Below are 23,074 nucleotides of genomic sequence, written 5' to 3'. Positions count from 1 at the left end.
CTGCACATGCAGCTTGAAAACTTCTACTTGCATAAAAGCGAAGCGCAACCATGACTTGCAATGATGTTGGAAGGGCATGTAATTTTTTGGTTTGGTGCTCTAAATGATCATTAAGCTCATTACATAAGTCAAAGATAACATGTCATGGCAAACGGAACTTCTCTAAGATGTCACAAACGTCCATATAATCTAATGGGTTGATTCTGTCCCTGAATACACGCTCACGCCTTTTAAGTTCCCTATTTCTTATCAAAATATAGGCCGCCGCCATGTTTAAAATTGACTTAAGAGAAGTATCTGGGTGTCTTAAGATTTTGAACAATCTTAATTAAGATTATCATAAGTTAAGACACTTTTGTGAAACAGCTATGATAAAAACTTATGACAAATTTTGGTCTTAAGACAGATATTTGTCATAAAATAGCTTTGTGAAACGGGCCCCTGGATTGTATGTTGCACAAAAGCCTTTGCACAGGTATTACCTACTATTATTTTGCATAAATATGATTGAATGAATACATTGAATTTAAAACAAAAAACACCCTACAATATATGTCTACAAAATCCAATCATTAATGATGCATTGATAAACAATATAAGTGGGAGTTCTGAATGGTATTCAAAATATTGCATCATATATATGGCAAAACTGGTGTGTTGGTCTTGACAGACCATAACAAATAGAAATAGGTCACCTGATTAATACAGTTTACCCAAAATTGAAAAACCCAGGGATACATACGAAGACTTCCCACTTCCTGTTGGTCCAAGAATAGCATTCATACCAGGTTTAAATATGCAACTGAAACACAAAATAAATATCAATATTAGTTCTTGTTTATAAGGAATAACCTTAAGTGCATATACATGCACTTTCATCTGCTTGGATGGTAATTGACTCTTCCACCACCTCTCCCAGATTACCTCAGTCACTCACTTTACTTCATTTCTCCAATAATCTCTTACTAACTTTTACTCCACCCCTCCTAGATTCCCTCACTGACTCTTACTCCATCCTTTTTCGATTTCCTCACTGACACTTGAACTACCCCTTTCAACCCTCCATAACACTTACTCTACCCCTCTCATAATCACCGACACTTAATCCATCTCTCCCAGAATCCCTCAGACACTTATCGACCTTTCTCAAAATCCCTCAGTGGCACTTATCAACCCCTCTCAGAATCCCTCACTGGCACTTATTCACCCATCTCAAAATCCCTCACTGACACTTACTCTATCCCTCTCAGAATCATTAACACTTACTCCAGCCCTCTCAAAATATCTCACCAACACTTACTCCAGCCCTCTCAGAATATCTCACCAACACTTACTCCACCCCTCTCAGAATCCCTGACCAACACTTACTCCACCCCTCTCAGAATCCCTGATCAACACTTACTCCAACCCTCCCAGAATCCCTCAGTGACACTTACTCCAACCCTCCCAGAATCCCTCACCGACACTTACTCCATCCATCTCAGAATTTTTTACTGACACTTACTCCACCCCCTTCAGAATCTCTTTTTGGGTGACCTGTCCACAGCAGCATGCCCCCTTCCTGACGTCCACAGAGTAGACCACATTCTGTCCAGAAATCACTGAGCCCCTCGTCTCCATGGCACCCGACCGAGAGATTTCCACGGCGTGTACTCCGTTCTGTTTGGATGACATGTCTGGAAGGTCTATGTCATTACCTGCTGTAAGGACATGTTAATTATAAACTGGTGAGAGATATATGGGCAAAATCAATTAGTGAACAACTCTCCTTTACTTTAATGTGAGCAAATGAATTTCTGCAAGCTGATTGGTTGGAAAATAACATCCTTTAAATCATCGTTGTATTCAAGAGGATAACATATAAGTCTAAACAATAAGATATGAATACCAAGAGATTTATTGCATTTATGATGGGTGGATCTCATAATGTCTGTATAAAAACATGACAGTTTGCTTCATTCAATAAACTCTTTATTGAAATGTTCATATAATATATAGCACTTGAGATTTACAATACATACATAATGATTTTGCTACCCTTGAGTCAGCAATGTTATAATATCTCTACATAATTGAATCTCAATTATAGAACTCATTTAGTTTGACAGTAGAAATCGTATCCATGATCTTATTAATTATCTGACAGTATGTACCGGTACATCATTTTCTGTTGGATGAAATAACGGTATTCTGGTGTCGTGTGTATATACAAAGGTGTGAAACCCGTGACTATTTACACAGCCTGGGGGCACGTAGTGTACACTGTTACACTTCATTGCATTAACTGTGTTTTTAACATTACAACTTCTCTGCATAACGGCAAGTCACTATTTGATTAATTAATGGAAAGAACACAAATTAAATATTTTATGTTTGGTATTTCGTTTTCTCATTCATAGCGATTACGGGGGATAACTCTATTTGGATATGAAACCACGTGTTGAGCTAATGGACGGCATACCCCGTATTTACAAGTAGCTTTCAAAGTATAACTTGATTAAATGAGATTTAGCAATAAGGTATTAATAAAATATAACAGGTTTGGTAAAATATTATACTTAGTTCTACCAGACAGAACCACGGAGGTTGGTGTTGCAATTAAATTTACACTATGTAAAATTACGATACACAAAGATACACCGACGAATACGGAAGAGACCAAACAGCCACAAAACACAGATTAATTTTTTAAAATTGCTTGAATTATATATGTTAAGCAAATTTAATAACTTTAATTACTCTTTTGACTTTCTACATCGATATTCTGAAAGTATATACTTAATACGGTGACTTTCTTAATCAGCGGTCATACTTTCACTATAGTAATCATCGATTGAAAATCGGCTTATCCCCCAATTAGGCTAGTCTAAGGATTTTTCTTGAATTTTGTCTAAAAATTAGCAATTCGACCTATGCCCCACATCGACATATGCCCCGAAAAATACGGTACATCATTTGGCTAACAAGAGGCCCATGGGGCCACATCACTCACCTGAGCAACAATGGCTTTATATGCTGGGTGTTCAAAAGATATTGTGCCATATGGCCCCTCGGTAGAAAAACCAAAAAAGAATACCATAAAATAAACTTTATCCAAATTTTACACTTATTTTCCTACACTTAATCTATGACATTATACCCTTATGAAATACCATTTTTACCAAAAATTAGAAAATAAACTGTATCCAAATTTTACACTTATTTTCCTACACTTAATCATTGACATTAACCCTTGTGAAATACCATTTTTACCAAAAATAAGATCCAATGCAAGATAGAAAACAAAATTTTGGTAGGGGTACACTCTTAACTTCCAATTCTCTTTATTTTAGTTCTGCCCCCTCACTTTATAAAACGATCAAATTATATATGAGAATATGCACATAGGTACATATTCATCTTCAACTATACATTGTACTAGCTAGTTATTGTATTTTATTAAAAAAGATTCCTATATGTGAAAGAGGAAAATTGTACCTCAAAGTGCTCAAATTTAAAACATTCAAATATTTAATTGGTCTTCCACATTATATACGATTGTTGTTTACCAGGCGTGAACTCGTGCTACGTTTTATAACCTTACTCACTAAATTGATGAATACACTCGAATGAAAAATGTTGTCATGTAATATGTTAAAGAGCTATTACATGTATAATCAATACATAGGGTCGGAACTGGGTGGAGGGGTAGGGGGTTTTCTGATTTTCTGCTATAATTTTTTCTTAAGAATAGCGATAATAAATTTATCCCCTTAACAGTAATGATTTAAACTGTTTTAAAGAGGTCGTTTTAATTTAATTGTGTCTGAAAAACCATCAAAGTTGGTGTAGATTCATTGTATACGAAGGGGGCCCCAAAAAGTTGTTATAGCATATCATCCTTTTAATTTTTCTGTACAAGTATTTAACGTTTAGTGAGACATTTCTAGTGATAAATCAAATTTTCAGCGTCAATCGTAGAATTATAAGCAAGATACAGAACTCACAATTCTGCTTGATTTGAGTAAATTTTTTGTTCACGAGAGTTATTTACATTCAAGTTAAGATTTTAAAAACTTGGTATTTCCTATTCAGAATGAACAAAAGCATGGCCTCAGTTCTGGGAGCAAAGCTCTGTATCTTGCTTATAATTTGAAACTTGACTCAGCTGAAAATGATTAGTAAAGAGAAAATTGTAAATAAACAATTAAAACAGAAGAAACATGCACTAAAACAAAGAAAGAGCACAATTTATTTTTCATAATAAACATATACCTATATATTTCTAGCAGCAAAAACAATCTTCGTTTAGACTGAAAATCCAGAGCATCTTAACAAAACACGTTGCATTATAATCAACCATAAGGTAGAGATCGTACCGAATTACCAATAAAATGTATAGTTACTGTATTTATAATAGGGTGCGTCTTTTAACCCCAAGGAAACCCCAAGGAACCCCAAGGAACCTCAAGGATACCCCACGGAACCCCAATGACAACTAGAACTGTCCTAATGGGACTAATACCCCCGCTAGGCTAATTTCAAATGGGACAAATAATTGAATTGAATAATAATTAAGGCTTGGAACACATAAAAAAAAATTCTAGAATTGTAAAAAAAAAAAAAAAAATAGTTAACAAAGAAAAATCAAAATTGTCAGAATTTCACTGTAAATACATATCTATAACAGTAATACATTTACAAATGTATGTATTTGATGATATATTTTTTTAATTTAATTGATTTAAAGAAAAACCAACAAAATGACAAAAACCCCTCCCTTTGCAGTGAATAGAAATACCGGTAGCCAAGCAATGCTCTTCTGTTGATAAAACTTTCAATATCTTTCTTATAAGAGTCTTGACAGATGCAATTAGTTGTTTCAAATTTTCCTCACTTTCTCCTATGGCACAATTGAACTCCATATCAGAAAATTGATCCCATAGGACTATGATTTTCTTTGATGAGCTTGTTAAATTTAATAAACTCCCAAAACATTACCATAATTACCATACTATGTAAAAATATGTAAAAAAAAAAATTTAATATTACTAACAATTTTAAATTGCCAAAACACTACAATCATATCAGTAATTTTGAATTTCATTTAAATTAATGCCCAATAGGGTCACTTCATCAAATTACTTGACAAATAAATTTAAACAACCTCTAAAAATAGTTTAACTTCTTTATTAATAATTATATTATTTATTTCCTTATAATGATAGACCTTTTGGTTTACATGAAACAGTTTTAAAATAGCCCCAAAACCATCACCCATTTTACAGATTATCAATTTCCCCTAAACACATGCTCCATCTGAACCATGGCTCAGATAATGGCTCCCTTGGGACAAATGAATTCAGCCACACTTGTCTTTGATGTTCTCATTAGCTCCTAAGAATTTATCATTGACAAACAAAAACTTTGCATTGCCAGTTGATAGAATACTTAAAAAAAAAAAATTTTTTTTTTATTAATTAAGACATAAAGACAAAAAACTCCATCTGGATGTATTTATATAAATATATTTTAGAGTGTTTTCTATTAATTAATTAATAAAATCTGTAAGGATTACCTCCCTTACTTTTCAACATTAGTGTACAATATATAGAATAAGGAAAATGAAAAATGTCATAAAATCATTAAATCTTGTCTGATCTTAAAAAAAATTGCAGGTGCACATCTTCAGATGGTGTTCAACATATGTACAAATTTTCAAACTGTTCCATGCAGTAATAAAAAATTCTATAGGGGGGACAAAGTTGCGTCTACAGACAGACGGACAGACGGACAGACGGACAGACGGACAGACAGACAGACGGACAGACAGACAGACGGACAGACGGACAGGGTGAAACCAATATACCCCCCTAAACTTCGTTTGCGGGGGTATAAAAATTAATAAATTTTAATACTCAAGGGGTCTTATTGGACTTCAAGGGTCACCTCTTAGTACCCCAAGGGTACCCCAAGGAACCCCAAGGAAACCCGTAAGAACCCCATGGAACCCAAATAATAAAGTTATTAACCAGTGATACCCCAGGGGTCTCATTCGAATCAAAGGCTCACCCCAAGGTACCCCAGTGATAGAAATTAATAACTATTTATACCCAAGGGGTCTCATTTGAATCCAAGGGTTACCTCGTAGTTACTGCATGGAACAGTCTGAAAATTTGTACATATGTTGATCACCATCTGAAGATGTGCACCTGTAATTTTTTTAGGATCAGACAAGATTTAATGATTTTATGACAGTTTTCATTTTCCTCATTCTATATATTGTTCACTGATGTTGAAAAGTAAGGGAGGTAATCCTTACAGATTTTATTAATTTATAGCATTAAAACACCCTAAAATATATTTATATAAAATACATTCAAATGGAGGTTTTTTGTCTTTATGCGTTAACTAAATCTATCTTTTATAAGTATTCTATCAACTGACAATATAATGCAGAATTTTTGTTTGTCAATGATAAATTCTTAGGATCTGGCTGAATTCATTTGTCCCAAGGGGGCCATTATCTGAGCCATGGTTTAGATGGAGCATGTGTGTATGGAAAATTGATAATCTGTAAAATGGGCAGTGGCTTTGGGGCTAATTTAAAAGGAAATAAATAATATCATTATTAAAATAAAGAAGTGAACTATTTTTAGAAGTTGTTTAAATTTATTAGTCATGCAAGTAAATTGATGAAGTGACCCTATAGGGAATCTAATTTAAATTAGATTTATTAAAATTACTGATATGATTGTAGTGTTTCTGCAATTTTAAAATTGTTTGTAATATTAAATTTTCTTTCTTACATATTTTTACATAGTATGGTAATTATGGTAATGTTTTGGGAGTTTATTAAATTTAAAAGGCCTGTCAAAGAAAATCATATATAAAGTCCTATGGGATCAATTTTCTGATATGGAGTTCCATTGTACCATAGGCCATAGCAGAAAGTAAGGAAAATTTGAAACAACTAACTGCATCTGTTAAGACTCTTATTAGAAAGATATTCAAAGTTTTATCAACAGAAGAGCATTGCTTGGCTACCGGTATTTCCATTTACTGCAAAGGGTGGGATTATTGTCATTTTGTTGGTTTTTCATTAAAACAATTAAATAAAAAAAAATATCATCAGATACATTAATTTGTAAATATATTACTGTTATACATATGTATTTAAAGTGATAAGTACCCCAAAGAACCCAAATGAATCCCAAGTATACCAATGAGAACCCATTAAGGATACCCTTGAGAACCCCATAGATACCTCAAATAAAGTCAATGGTGGAAAGTAAATTTGATGACCAAGGCCGGTCTCATTAAAAATCAAAGGGTCACTCCTGATACCCCAAGGATACCCCAATTATAAAAATTGATAACTATTGATACCCCAGGATACTCATTGGAGTCCAAAGGTCAACTATTGGTACCCCAAGGATACCTGTAGGAACCCCAATTGCAAGGTACCCAATTGATAGAATTTAAATTAATAACCACCCCAATGGTTGTACTGTAAAACATATTACTAATTAATACCCAATTATACCCAATTACTCAATGGAATATCATACATTTTCAGACTGATGGAACTATTTCAATATTTTACCCATGAAATTCAGAAAAATTCTTGTAAAAGGACTATATATATGATATGGGCCTAAAATGGCCCCCTAAAATGAACATCATCATTTTTCTTTGTACAAATATAAATGTGATGTTTTTACATAATGTTCATTTTGATTCAACTGCCCAGAATTTAGAAATATGACATCGTAAAGACAACCTTTTCCTGCCATTTTTGCATTTTTAGCATAAACATGATAAAACAGCTTGTTTTCAAGCAGTTTTTCTTTCAGAAAAAATAGAGAGCATGCTTGAACAAACAAAATATTTTAATCAGAGATGTATCTAGCCAAGGCTAATAAGTGACAAAAAAAATTTCCCTGTTCAAGCATGCCCTCTATATTTCCCATTCATGAAAAGATAAGAAAAATGTAAATTTTTGACTGATTTTGATTGAAATAGCGTCACTTCTGACGTCATTTTCTGCCAGTGAGTGCAAAAAAATCAAATAAATAGGTGAAAAATAAATTTTACATCAACTCTATAACATATTATTGTACCTGAAACACTTTAAAAAATTGCGAATAATGGGGGCCAAATTTAACTCATATCATATATATAGTTCTTTCGTACTTCAAATCACCATCTACCAGTTGAAGTGGGAAGATGGGAAGGCATCCCATTAAATGAAAGATTTTGTCCTCTCTGTTACAAAAACGTATAGCCGATGAATTTCATTATATTTTAGAATGTAATGCAATATCACAAGTCCGAAACAAATTTATAGACAAAATTTTTTCGGCTAGACCAAATGTGTTTTAAAGTATTAAATATTAGGGTATCCTTGGGGTTGTATGGTGTATCAAGAGTTATAAATCTGTATTTTTAGGGTATCTTTTGGAGTTCCTTGGGTTTTCCGTGGGGTTCCCTAGGGTTTATAGAGGTTTTTAGAGGCGTGTCTGGGATACCAATGAGTCCCCAATGGTATCAAGAATTTTTAATTTGAATTATTAGGCTATATCCTTGGGGTTCCATTGGGTTCTATGGGGTATCAAGTTTTATGAATCTGTATTTTAAGGGTATCCTTTCAGTTCCTTGGGGTATCCATGGGGTTTCGTGGGATACCTAATGGTGTCTGGGAAATTAAAAAAGCCCTGAGGGTGTATCCAGAGATATAAAATTGTGTTATTAGGGTATCCTGGGGGTTCATTTGGGTATCAAAAGTTATATTACTGGGTAACCTTGGAGTTCCTTGAGGTATCCATAGGGTGTGTCAGGGATAACAATGGGGTATCTGTATTATTACTATTAGAGTACTATTAGGGTATCCTTTAGGTTTCTTGGGGTACCCATGGGGTTCCTTGGGATACCTTGTCATTTGTCTAGGATATCAAAGTGACCCAAAAAGTATCAAGAGATATAGTGTATCCTTGGAGTTCCATAGGATATCAAGAGTTATAAAATGTATATAACCAATACATGTATAAGAGTATCCCTAGAGTTCCTTGGGGTATCGGTGGGTTTTGTCTGAGATACCAATGAGTCCCTACGGGTATCAAGAATTTAAATTTGTATTATTAAGTTATCCTTTAAGTTCCTTGAGGTATCCTTGGGGTTCTGTGGTGTATCAAGAGTTATGAATCTGTATTTTTAGGGTATTCTTGGAGTTCCTTGGGATATCCCTGGGGTTCCCTGGGATTCTTAGAGGTGTATCTGGAATACAAATGAGTCCCCAGGGTTATCAAGAGTTTTAAATTTGTATTACAATGTATTACGGTATCCTTGGGGTTCTATGGAGTATCAAGATTTATAATTCTGTATTATTAGGGTATTCTTGGAGTTCCTTGGGATATCCCTGGGGTTCCCTGGGATTCTTAGAGGTGTATCTGGAATACCAATGAGTCCCCAGGGTTATCAAGAGTTTTACATTTGTATTACAATGTATTATGGTATCCTTGGGGTTCTATGGAGTATTAAGAGTTATGATTCTGTATTATAAGGGTATTCTTGGAGTTCCTTGGGATATCCCTGGGGTTCCCTGGGATTCCTAGAGGTGGATCTGGAATACCAATGAGTCCTCAGGGATAATAAGAGTTTTAAATTTGTATTATTAGGGTATCCTTGGGGTTCTATGGAGTATCAAGAGTTATGATTCTGTATTATTAGGGTATTCTTCGAGTTCCTTGGGATATCCCTGGGGTTCCCTGTGGTTCTTAGAGGTGTGTCTGGAATACCAGTGAGTCCCCAGGGGTACCAAGAGTTTAAAATTTGTATTATTAGGGTATCCTTGAGGTTCCTTGGGGTTCTATGGTGTATCAGGAGTTATAAATCTGTATTATTAGGTTATCTTTGGGGTTCCTTCGGGTATAATTGGGGTACCAAGGGTAAGGGGTGACCCTTGCACTCTAATGAGACCCCCTTGGGTATCAATAGTTATTTATTTCTGTCATTGGGGTTTCCTTGGGGTTCCTTGGGGTTTCCTTGGGGTTCCTTGGGGTTTCCCTGGGGTTCCTTGGGGTTCCTTGGGGTTAAAAGACGTGCCGTTTATGATATGATATGCTGTTAGTGCATCAGATTATGCTTATTTTGTGCAGGTAAAATATTAACTGTCTGATTTACTAAGGTCTATATTTGGTTCGATACAAAATAATCCCAAAATACAAGCAATATTTCCTCTCAAGTTAAAAAGCATAAACGAAATTCAAAACAACGTAAAACCACGGTCATGAGTGAAAAGGTCAACGCATCGATTTTTATTTTCGTTAATTACTCAAAATTGAAACAGAGTTTGCCAATAATTTTTGCAATTTATGTTTTCCTTTCCATAAGGATTATTTTTGCAAAATTACGTTGAATTTGACTCAATAGTTCTTGAGAAGATTTTGTAAAATGCACCCCCCTTTTTCTACAGTTTCGAGGTTTTCTCTGTTTTAAATAGAGATCGGTCTTTCATTTCTGCAATTTATAATCACCTTTCTGTAGGGATGCTTTGTGCCAAATTTGGTTGAAATTGGCGAAGTGGTTTTAGAGAAGAAGTTTAAAATGTGAAAAGTTTACAGACTGACGGACAAACAGACAGACAGATGGACGACGGACAAAAGGTGATCAGAAAAGCTCACTTGAGCTTTCAGCTCAGGTGAGCTAATAAAAACCTCAGATTTTGATTGGCAGAGGGGAGGTTAAATTTTTGGTTAATATAATAGTTTAATCAGAGTACCTAAGAACTGACGGGAGTTGATTTTATCAATGTTTATTTATTTTAAAATCAATGATATGTTATTTTGCATGACAAGTACAGGTAGTTTCTAATCTGTATTTGAATTACGCACATTTTTATAATATGAATTTTCGGACTTTTTCGATACAAAATTGTTGATAAAACCCCATACGAATCATGTTAAGTAATATTTAAAGATAGAATAAATTCAATCAAACTATGTATCAGTGATAGAAATATTTCTGGAAAATTTATGGATCCAAGCAATATTGAGCTCTCGTCTCGTTCAACCAAACGCTCGGTTCTCGCTGTTAATCCCCAACAAGCAAGAGAGACTCTCTGCTTTTCAGAGATTTACGGAGACAGCCGATCGTCGAGTTGAACGAGACTATATTGAACTCTGGCGTAAGAATACATACAAGTACAAAAAATATCTAAATTGTTTGTACCATTTAAAATCTGACTATTTTCAAGGTATTATAAATATGTTTCCTTTAATAGCATACATCATTTCGAATTTATCAATTATTCTAATTCTTGTCAGCGGCGATGATTTGTGCTTTGGTCAAAACACTGTTTCACTTTCGGTTTGTCAGAGTAACTGCATAGGAGAGTTGATTAAAATCAACTCCCAAAAATTAAATTTTCCAGCGGTACATCGAATTACCAAAATGACAGGATTTACAGAAATGACACCTGAAATTACCGCAATGACACTAAAATCTACAGGAATGACACTTCAAATAAATTAAAATGGGGATATATTATATTATACGTTTATGTCTTTCATGTAAATGCTTTACAACCAAACATAAATAAAAACCTAAGTTAAATATCGTATTTATTGAAAATCAAAGAACGACAACTCTTACAATGACAATAATGATTTATTACTTGTATAAAATAAAATATGGGAAATGAATCAATATAAATAGTAATTTCTTATTAACAATAAATACAGCAATTAATGAGGAATTTTAATTGCATGCTTTTAAACATCAGAGGGTCCAATTACATGCATATCTCATAATTTTCCAACTATCCAACCATTTTCCGTCTTGCAATTATACCAATTATTTACAATGATGAAGACATTAATTGATATAATTTAATATATTTGTGGTAAAAAAACATTTTTTAAATAAAATTAAGTGTCATTTCTGTAGATGATTTAATGATTTTATGACAGTTTTCATTTTCCTCATTCTATATATTGTTCACTGATGTTGAAAAGTAAGGGAGGTAATCCTTACAGATTTTATTAATTTATAGCATTAAAACACCCTAAAATATATTTATATAAAATACATTCAAATGGAGGTTTTTTGTCTTTATGCGTTAACTAAATCTATCTTTTATAAGTATTCTATCAACTGACAATATAATGCAGAATTTTTGTTTGTCAATGATAAATTCTTAGGATCTGGCTGAATTCATTTGTCCCAAGGGGGCCATTATCTGAGCCATGGTTTAGATGGAGCATGTGTGTATGGAAAATTGATAATCTGTAAAATGGGCAGTGGCTTTGGGGCTAATTTAAAAGGAAATAAATAATATCATTATTAAAATAAAGAAGTGAACTATTTTTAGAAGTTGTTTAAATTTATTAGTCATGCAAGTAAATTGATGAAGTGACCCTATAGGGAATCTAATTTAAATTAGATTTATTAAAATTACTGATATGATTGTAGTGTTTCTGCAATTTTAAAATTGTTTGTAATATTAAATTTTCTTTCTTACATATTTTTACATAGTATGGTAATTATGGTAATGTTTTGGGAGTTTATTAAATTTAAAAGGCCTGTCAAAGAAAATCATATATAAAGTCCTATGGGATCAATTTTCTGATATGGAGTTCCATTGTACCATAGGCCATAGCAGAAAGTAAGGAAAATTTGAAACAACTAACTGCATCTGTTAAGACTCTTATTAGAAAGATATTCAAAGTTTTATCAACAGAAGAGCATTGCTTGGCTACCGGTATTTCCATTTACTGCAAAGGGTGGGATTATTGTCATTTTGTTGGTTTTTCATTAAAACAATTAAATAAAAAAAAATATCATCAGATACATTAATTTGTAAATATATTACTGTTATACATATGTATTTAAAGTGATAAGTACCCCAAAGAACCCAAATGAATCCCAAGTATACCAATGAGAACCCATTAAGGATACCCTTGAGAACCCCATAGATACCTCAAATAAAGTCAATGGTGGAAAGTAAATTTGATGACCAAGGCCGGTCTCATTAAAAATCAAAGGGTCACTCCTGATACCCCAAGGATACCCCAATTATAAAAATTGATAACTATTGATACCCCAGGATACTCATTGGAGTCCAAAGGTCAACTATTGGTACCCCAAGGATACCTGTAGGAACCCCAATTGCAAGGTACCCAATTGATAGAATTTAAATTAATAACCACCCCAATGGTTGTACTGTAAAACATATTACTAATTAATACCCAATTATACCCAATTACTCAATGGAATATCATAAAAACATCTGGGCAACCCAAGGAACACTTGTGATACCCCAATACATACTGGTATGATAAAAATAATGTTTCTCCAATATCTGTTCACTTTGGATGAATTTAACAATTAGTGTTGTCAAATGGGTTGAAAATCATAATCGAGTACCTTTAATTGGCAGAATGTGTTGTCTCTTACCAACTGATGATCAGCCGACATTGAATCAGTAACAAATTATATCAAATTCATGAAAATAGGGCACTAAATTTTATGTCACCACAAGGAAGTCTGCAATTCTTCCGGTGAACCATTCATATGAACACTTAATATGACAATGTTTCTTCGGTGAAATTTTCAAATGAAGTGGAGAAAGATATTGTTCAGTTACAAAGACCCAAACTTGTTTTACTATTGACATAGGGGGTGTTACCCTTTTTGGAGTACTTTTGAGAAGTGATCATGGAAGTGTGGAGTGGGGCTATCTCCCCTTCGTGGGTACAACACAATGGATTGACCCATTATGCGTGCAGAATGTTCACCTGAGAGGCACCAAAATACCTGTTAATTGCAGGTAGACACCCGTTGTATATTGGTGGTAGCTCTTGGACAGGGATTAAAGGGCCAACATAACCCTTTACATGTATACACAATGGCTTCACCATCACTGTTGCAATATATTTACCTACACCTACATCTCCTTGTTTATTGGTAGACAACCCTTGTGAATTTTGGGTGTCTTCCCACTTTGCTATAATTCTGAAATTTTTATGGGTGACTGATTTTAGCTAAGTGGGAATGGTGCTCAGGTAAGGGTTTCAAAGAACAAAGGAAATTAATTACAGGTAAATTATAGTCTGTTCAATTATTGACCTTAAGCAAATTTTTAATAAAAAAAAAATAACTGGCAGTTTTTTTAGATTATGTTTAAAATAAAGTTAAAAAAATTAATTAGATACTTGTAATAGAAGTAAATTTTGATAATTAAAAAGGGTTTGTTCTATCATGATTGATCGTACAAGCTAATTTTTATTTCATGTAAAATTACTCAATATTCATTCTTTTGAGGAGAAGGAAAACTATGACATTACTACCCCTTCTATGTCCCTTATCAAGAACCTTGAAAAAATAAACATTATATGGTTCAAGTTTTGGGCTGTTGATTTTAATAATGAAAAAAACTATAAATGTTAATTTTATAAGAAATGCAGAGGAATTATCACGTACATCATACAATTTGGCTATAGTGGTTATGATATAAAAGAATTAAATGCTCAACAACATGTACATTTAGGACTACATTTTCAGACTGATGGAACTATTTCAATATTTTACCCATGAAATTCAGAAAAATTCTTGTAAAAGGACTATATATATGATATGGGCCTGAAATGGCCCCCTAAAATGAACATCATCATTTTTCTTTGTACAAATATAAATGTGATGTTTTTACATAATGTTCATTTTGATTCAACTGCCCAGAATTTAGAAATATGACATCGTAAAGACAACCTTTTTCTGCCATTTTTGCATTTTTAGCATAAACATGATAAAACAGCTTGTTTTCAAGCAGTTTTTCTTTCAGAAAAAATAGAGAGCATGCTTGAACAAACAAAATATTTTAATCAGAGATGTATCTAGCCAAGGCTAATAAGTGACAAAAAAAATTTCCCTGTTCAAGCATTCCCTCTATATTTCCCATTCATGAAAAGATAAGAAAAATGTAAATTTTTGACTGATTTTGATTGAAATAGCGTCACTTCTGACGTCATTTTCTGCCAGTGAGTGCAAAAAAATCAAATAAATAGGTGAAAAATAAATTTTACATCAACTCTATAACATATTATTGTACCTGAAACACTTTAAAAAATTGCGAATAATGGGGGCCAAATTTAACTCATATCATATATATAGTTCTTTCGTACTTCAAATCACCATCTACCAGTTGAAGTGGGAAGATGGGAAGGCATCCCATTAAATGAAAGATTTTGTCCTCTCTGTTACAAAAAACGTATAGCCGATGAATTTCATTATATTTTAGAATGTAATGCAATATCACAAGTCCGAAACAAATTTATAGACAAAATTTTTTCGGCTAGACCAAATGTGTTTTAAAGTATTAAATATTAGGGTATCCTTGGGGTTGTATGGTGTATCAAGAGTTATAAATCTGTATTTTTAAGGGTATCTTTTGGAGTTCCTTGGGTTTTCCGTGGGGTTCCCTAGGGTTTATAGAGGTTTTTAGAGGCGTGTCTGGGATACCAATGAGTCCCCAATGGTATCAAGAATTTTTAATTTGAATTATTAGGCTATATCCTTGGGGTTCCATTGGGTTCTATGGGGTATCAAGTTTTATGAATCTGTATTTTAAGGGTATCCTTTCAGTTCCTTGGGGTATCCATGGGGTTTCGTGGGATACCTAATGGTGTCTGGGATATCAAAAAGCCCTGAGGGTGTATCCAGAGATATAAAATTGTGTTATTAGGGTATCCTGGGGGTTCATTTGGGTATCAAAAGTTATATTACTGGGTAACCTTGGAGTTCCTTGAGGTATCCATAGGGTGTGTCAGGGATAACAATGGGGTATCTGTATTATTACTATTAGAGTACTATTAGGGTATCCTTTAGGTTTCTTGGGGTACCCATGGGGTTCCTTGGGATACCTTGTCATTTGTCTAGGATATCAAAGTGACCCAAAAAGTATCAAGAGATATAGTGTATCCTTGGAGTTCCATAGGATATCAAGAGTTATAAAACCAATACATGTATAAGAGTATCCCTAGAGTTCCTTGGGGTATCGGTGGGTTTTGTCTGAGATACCAATGAGTCCCTACGGGTATCAAGAATTAAAATTTGTAAATAAAAACCTAAAACCTAAGTTAAATATCGTATTTATTGAAAATCAAAGAACGACAACTCTTACAATGACAATAATGATTTATTACTTGTATAAAATAAAATATGGGAAATGAATCAATATAAATAGTAATTTCTTATTAACAATAAATACAGCAATTAATGAGGAATTTTAATTGCATGCTTTTAAACATCAGAGGGTCCAATTACATGCATATCTCATAATTTTCCAACTATCCAACCATTTTCCGTCTTGCAATTATACCAATTATTTACAATGATGAAGACATTAATTGATATAATTTAATATATTTGTGGTAAAAAAACATTTTTTAAATAAAATTAAGTGTCATTTCTGTAGATATGTCATTCCGGTAATTCCAGGCGTCATTTTGGTAAATACTGTCATTTCTGTAATTCGGGTTACCCATTTTCCAGCGTAATTAGCATCGACACTGATCCGCGCTTTTTTTGGAGTCTTGGTAAAATGGGTAGGCAAACCCGGGCTGGGGCAAAATAAAAGCCGGGGCAGATCGATATTTTTCAATTTTCTTTGTTAATACTCAATCAATCTCATTGAAATGTTCAGGACATGTCAACAATCAGTATAAATGTATTCGCTGTAAATATTTCTGCAAAACAATGTATATTAAGAAATTTATCGACGATTGTTGATTTTCAAGTTGGTAAAATGGGTAGGCAAACCCGGGTCGACATTTTACGGTTTTGTGGACTTGTTTAAGAAAAAACTGAACATTTCACGTTTAATTCCGGTAAAACATATAAAATACTAATAAGAAATAGTCATTTATTAAACGGAAATTAATTATTCTTCAATTAATATCAGTTTTTAAGAAAAACTGGGTCACTAAAACCGGATCCGATCACCCGGGACAAACTTAAAAATTCCAAAATTATGAGGATGTTAGCTATCACAAATATTGTGACATTGCCCAGCTCTAACCACAAAGAGGTATCCTCATTAGAGCCTAATTTATTAAATTGAAAAGGTTAGTAATGTTTTGGTGTTACACATTAATTTTAACTTTTAATAAATATTTAAAGAAAATATTAAAAGCACTATTTTTTTTTTATTAAAGTTTTTTTTTGTAAATTTTATATAGCACTAATTATTTAAAAGAGCTGTGATAATATAATAAGCATGCTGGTTTTTTGTTTTTTGTTTGTTTATGTTGTTTTTTTTTGTAAACGACATAGCTTCTTCTCAGCTTCCTCTCGTTTTGAAATTATCCTATTGAGATGTCATGCAGCTTCCTCTCTATTAGCTAATTATCTGATGATGAGATGAATCAGTAGTTAATTGATCAAACAGCTTACATTTGGGCTTATGTGTGATTAAAAAAATAATATTAAAGCTAGCCACAGTATCTGTGATCTTTATTTTCAAATTATGTGATTTATTGTAAATATAAAGTAACATTAATAAAACATAAATAAAATCCATGTGGGATAACATAGACACGCAACTATTACGGAATTATCAAGTGCTGTCCCGGGTGATCGGATACGGTTTTAGTGACCCGGTTTTTCTTAAAAACTGTTATTAATCGAAGAATAATTAATTTTCGTTCAATAAATGCCTATTTCTTATTAGTATTCCATTTTTTACCGGAATTAAACGTGAAATGTTCAGTTATTTCTTAAATAAGTCTACAAAACCGTAAAATGTCGACCCGGGTTTGCCTACCCATTTTACCAACTTGAAAATCAACAATCGTCGATAAATTTCTTAATATACAATGTTGTGCAGAAATATTTACAGCGAATACAGTTATATCGATTGGGAACATATCCTAAAAATTTCAATGAGATTGGTTGGGTATTAACAAAGAAAATTGAAAAATATCGATCTACCCCGGCTTTTATCATGTTTATTTTGCCCCGGCCCGGGTTTGCGTACCCATTTTACCAAGACTCCTTTTTTTGGCATTGATTCGTGCATTCTCATACATGTAGTTGTCAAATCGACAGTGCAGTGTTTCTTTAGTAAGACAATTTGGAAGATATCAGTTGTCGATATGGTATATACATGTTCTTTCGTTTTGTACTGCTCGATTAAACAGTCTGTTAAAGATCGATGAACTGAACGTGTGGTCATTCGGCGTTTCCGATGTAAACAAACCGTAATCACTAAATCAGAAAGTCAGCGCGAAGTTGTTATATAATTATTATTCTATGCAAAGTAGTTATTCGAAGAATGATTCAAATTTTATATCAACCACTCACCTTTTTCTCAAAGTAACCGCCTCTCTGATCTGATAATCAATAGTAAGTTATAAAACCGTCACGGGTGGTATGTCTGACCATCAAGCGTTCACACGTGTTTTCACACCCTTGCACGTGACTTGATCTATAAAGCTCATACGTATCTGAAATGTAACTTCGACCGTCGTCAGTGTATAAACTTAACATTAAAATCACTGCAAGCTATTGACCTATCGTATATTTATTATATAAGAGATAAAATATATAACGTTGAAGTTTAAAAATAGAGTTATCTTTCTTGCGGTTAAAGTTCGTATGAGGCCCATGGGCCACATTGTTGACCTATACATTTCAGAGATTTTAAATAGCTCAGTAAGTAGGCACATAACGAAGGTTGGGGGGGGGGGGGGGGGCAGGACTGGTCACGTTTTCAAAGATATTTTTCGAAACGTAAATATGCCCCTAATGGCCACTCCCACTCATACGAGCTTTATGAACAGCACGGGTTTTTTTTTTTCAATGTATGTATACGGTATGCTTCTTACAGGGTATGGTACGCATCTCGCAAGGGACGGTTCGCTGTTTTTTTCGCACGGTAGACGGTTTGATAAAAATAGTTGCATGGTTTGTGAACGTTTGTATGCTAATTTTAAATGAGGTGGACGTGACCCACAGACCTTACCGCTTTTTTTTTTCATTACCACTTTTTGAAATTGTGACTTCTTTTTAACAAATACAATTATGCACGTATTTATTGATCAAAAATATGTGTTTATATAGAAGAGTGTATATTGCGGCCGATTTAATTAGGCTTAACGCATATACAATAAAATAAAATCAATACACAAATTGATATGATCATGGTGCAAAGTCCATATTCTGACTGAGTAACTTTATAAACCCTGCATCCAATCTCAATCTCTCTCTCTCTCTCTCTCTCTCTCTCTCTCTCTCTCTCTCTCTCTCTCTCTCTCTCTCTCCTTCAATGGAATCTGATCTTCATTCAAGAAAACATCGACATTTATGACAGTACATTTGAAATACATCAGTATTCAACATTGTAAGATCATTTTTATTTTTCAGTAAGATCTGTCAGGCATTCTGATCCCTCTTTGTTCACCAGACCATTTTCTTTGTGGAGTGGCGAATTGATTTCAAACTTCCTTTGTAGCTCCATCATGATTCCCTCAAGATAACGTATTTTAAAACAATTTCTTTAATTTTCTTTTAATCAACCGGTTTTAACCGTAATAAATTTTACATGTGACTCTTATTTACGATCGGGTTAGTTCCAATATATAAAAGTGAGAAAAGAGAGAACGGTACTTTATCGTACAGATCCTTGCTGTGCCAACGCACCCGACGGAGCAATTATCCGTCATCAAGCAAGACTTCAACGGGATTTAAAAATATCAATATTTGAATATCAGTAAAATGACAACATTGTAGGCTCAGAAGACTCGATAGACAGATATTTAGCAAATAAGCATGCACAAAGAATCTTTGCAGTTTTCCAGATCGTAAAGAGAATGTTGACACCGGGAAAGACAGTATGACCTTTTCCGCGTCTTTGCAAGCTATGCGTTCATAAATACTGCTCTCTTTTGTACAGCAAAAACCTCATAATTAAATCACTGAACAAGGATAGGAAACAATATACATGTATGTCGAGGATCAAAGAACCATTTATCAAAGTGACTGATGACGACACGGCGTCAGTACAGAGCATTTCGTTCCCCTGGCACAGGCTTCAAAATCTCCTCTCAGCTTTAATCACATATAATGACCGAAAATTGTTTGAAGATGAGCAATCTAGTCCTACACGCGAAATTTCTGCTTTTTGGATCGTGTTATAACAATGTTTGTCTATCAGCTCTGTGTTATTGATCACAAATACATGTTCAAACTGAATTAGACAATGTGAAATATGGCCATCATCTTTATCCGTGGGAATCCAGAACACGGATAAAGCCAGGGAAAAAATACAGCAATGAAACGATTTCAAACAAAACGGAGAACTTTCTAAAATCACTGGAATGATGCTGTCGAATTAAACAGAGATTGCTTTTGCATTAAGAGTAAATTGATTATTTTAGGAAAATAATAGTATCGTTGATAATCAAATGTACTTAAATCATACAAACAGAATGAAAACACATGTTTTTGATTTTATTAAACGAATTTCATAACTCAACATTTTGACAATTACATTTACTCTTCTGCTTTATCTATTTAACGAAGGATGCAATTTAGTTTTTCTACAGTTCCAATTAGCTATATAGATTCTAACGCACAGATTTTTTTAATCATTTCCAAACATACAACCACAAAATACAGTAACAAGATTTACACGGACAGATTTTATTATTATCAATCGCGACTAGTTGTCCGAAGTGTCTTCATTATAACACCAGTGATTGATTTCGCTATATAAAATAATCTATACTACTATATTAAAATGATAGACTCGAATTTTTGGCCTTTAATACCGATTTTCTATATTTTGAACACCATTGGTACTTGAAGATTACCAATTTGTTTTTATTTTTTCTCAATCAAGCGTCACTAATTAATAATCAACGAAAATTCCTATTAAAAATCCGGAAATCATCTGGATTTTTGAGGATTTTACAATCTTGCGCATTCGCATTACATTCAGGCTAAATCATGAGAGGCTCTTTAGGTTATGTTTCCACAATACCTGTATCACATTTGCATGGATACACTCAAACAATAATACAAATACGTGTAAATTTTCATTGAAAATTTCTATATATTCTGTTCATCAAAGAAAATACAGGAGATAACTCTAACTCAGTACATTTAAAATATGAAAAATCCCGAGGTGCGAAGGTCAACATGGTGTGTAAATTTGAAGCGAGTAAAAAACGTTGGTAAAGAAGTGTTGAGTTCTTCATTAAAATGAGTTAAATTTTAAGATGAAAGGTATTAACAGACTCATCGAAAAAATGTTGACAAGAAGAAAAAAACAAACTTCTCAAAATCATGAAATTCTTAATTTGTGGAGAGGGTTGGGTGGGGGTACCTTAGTCTACCCATAACTTTATCTTCTGTCTTAATTTCGTTATTTAATTTCATTTTTTTTACATACTCCAAAAAAGTGAGGGGGGACTCCATGATAATTCAATTTTTTTATATGTTTTTATATGTAACAAAAATCCCCCCGATGCTACGTCCCTGCTATTTCTGTTGATGTGCAGAGATGCCGCCCCGGTAGTGCACTAGGTAATGAGTTGGAAGTATAACAGACCTACGTACACTTCAGTTGTGGCGCCTCTTTCAGTGATTCTGAATGAATTATTCTCGTGACCACCTCACATCATAGCTTCGATATTATCGACAGTAATGTTTAAAACTGTGCCAGTCTGTGTAGTAGACATTTATCTAGTCATTTCTCATGCATCCATGGCGAGAATCTACGCTGTCCAGGAATCACAAAAATCCCAATAACTTATAATGAATGCACTAGCTCAATTGTGAGGAATTTAATTTGGACGACTTTGATTCTATACATATTATGTATATAAATTTAATATATATAACGGTTGTAATAAACGGAGAACGTGAGCACCTCTCCTTCTATGTGATGTCAATATACTGAATATAATGTACAATTACGATAATTTACCCATTTCTACTCACTTTATATAATTATATATATGGATAATTGAAGATAGTTTGAAAAAGAAGATGAAATTATGCACAGTAAAATGTGCTCCTTGGTATTTCATTCGGGTCAAAAAAGAAGCGATAATCGTAACTTTTATCGATAGATATCGTAGTATTTCTATGTTACATGTTGTACAATCATTGTAAAACATGTTTCAGTGATAAATCACGGTAGTCACTGACGCACAGTTATGTTTTTGGTGGGGTTTTTTTCGTGCATTATTCACTACCTTTATTCGTGAGTAAAACGCTAGAGAAAGGATTTTATTTGTTGATTATTACAATGAACATATTTACCACAATACTGGTAGTCAAATTGATGTAAACTTGAGATCAGCATTTTATTGTTAAGGGTTTTCTTGAAATACTTTTGTTTGTTTAAATAAGAATCCGTTACTGGGATTATTCCCTTTTTTAATATTCGTATGCAATATGTTATGTCCAATGAAAGAGCACTCATGGTACTGTAAAGTGATATATTGGATAAACCATCTGATTTGTCGACAAAATCGATCAACGAAGTGCGACCGAGACGACACTGTTATCTGTGTGAGATGTCTGTGCTCGGAGATATTGCGCCCGCGAGACTCTTCAGGCGAACACGTGGCGAGTGTGTTCGATGAACGAAATTCGCTCACATTTGGAGTCCCACGGGAGCTTCAAATCAGGATTAAGGTTCGTTTAACTATTATTTATTCATCGAATAAAAAACTCTTAGTGGGATTTATCTTTGGAAGTAATGTATATGTGCGGTAATGCAAAATAACTACGGCTGGATTCGATCGATTTTACTTTTTTAACTACTGAACACAATCAGTACCACCCCGTTTCTGAATCAGATATCTTGATATCAATTTTTGATGATGTTTTCTCATTTTTCTCCAGTTTGTTGAAAAGAGGCGGCAGAATTACATACGTTGAAAGCATCATCTCTCAAGTAACCATTTTTATTGCAAAAAATATGGCGGGCAAATGCGAGGAAATATGACTCATCTATGTAGCACGTTAACAAAACATCTTAGACAAAGTGGAACCGAACTTTATTTATAGGTGATGGTAATTAGAAAGT

General features: G+C 33.6%; 1 protein-coding gene across 2 annotated transcripts in view; it reads right to left on the bottom strand.

Moving 5' to 3' along the window:
* LOC128165010 (broad substrate specificity ATP-binding cassette transporter ABCG2-like) overlaps nucleotides 1–18,491 on the bottom strand; it is a 35,103-nt gene extending 16,612 nt beyond the window's left edge. Inside the window, exons 1-3 of one of the 2 annotated variants that reach the window (XM_052829192.1) lie at nucleotides 18,337–18,491; nucleotides 1,505–1,700; nucleotides 743–802 (exon numbers count right to left, since the gene is read on the bottom strand). In XM_052829192.1, coding sequence (XP_052685152.1) covers nucleotides 743–802; nucleotides 1,505–1,674 — 230 coding nt within the window. In that variant the 5' untranslated portion in view covers nucleotides 1,675–1,700; nucleotides 18,337–18,491. The remainder of the gene's footprint in view (nucleotides 1–742; nucleotides 803–1,504; nucleotides 1,701–18,336) is intronic. The other variant, XM_052829193.1, reaches the window with a different exon arrangement.
* Between the last annotated feature and the right edge of the window lie 4,583 nt (nucleotides 18,492–23,074).

This window comes from Crassostrea angulata, chromosome 10 (genome assembly GCF_025612915.1).
Source record: "Crassostrea angulata isolate pt1a10 chromosome 10, ASM2561291v2, whole genome shotgun sequence".
Lineage (NCBI taxonomy): Eukaryota > Metazoa > Mollusca > Bivalvia > Ostreida > Ostreidae > Magallana > Magallana angulata.
Note: the sequence above shows the minus strand (reverse complement) of the source record. Positions and strands in the feature narration are given on the sequence as shown.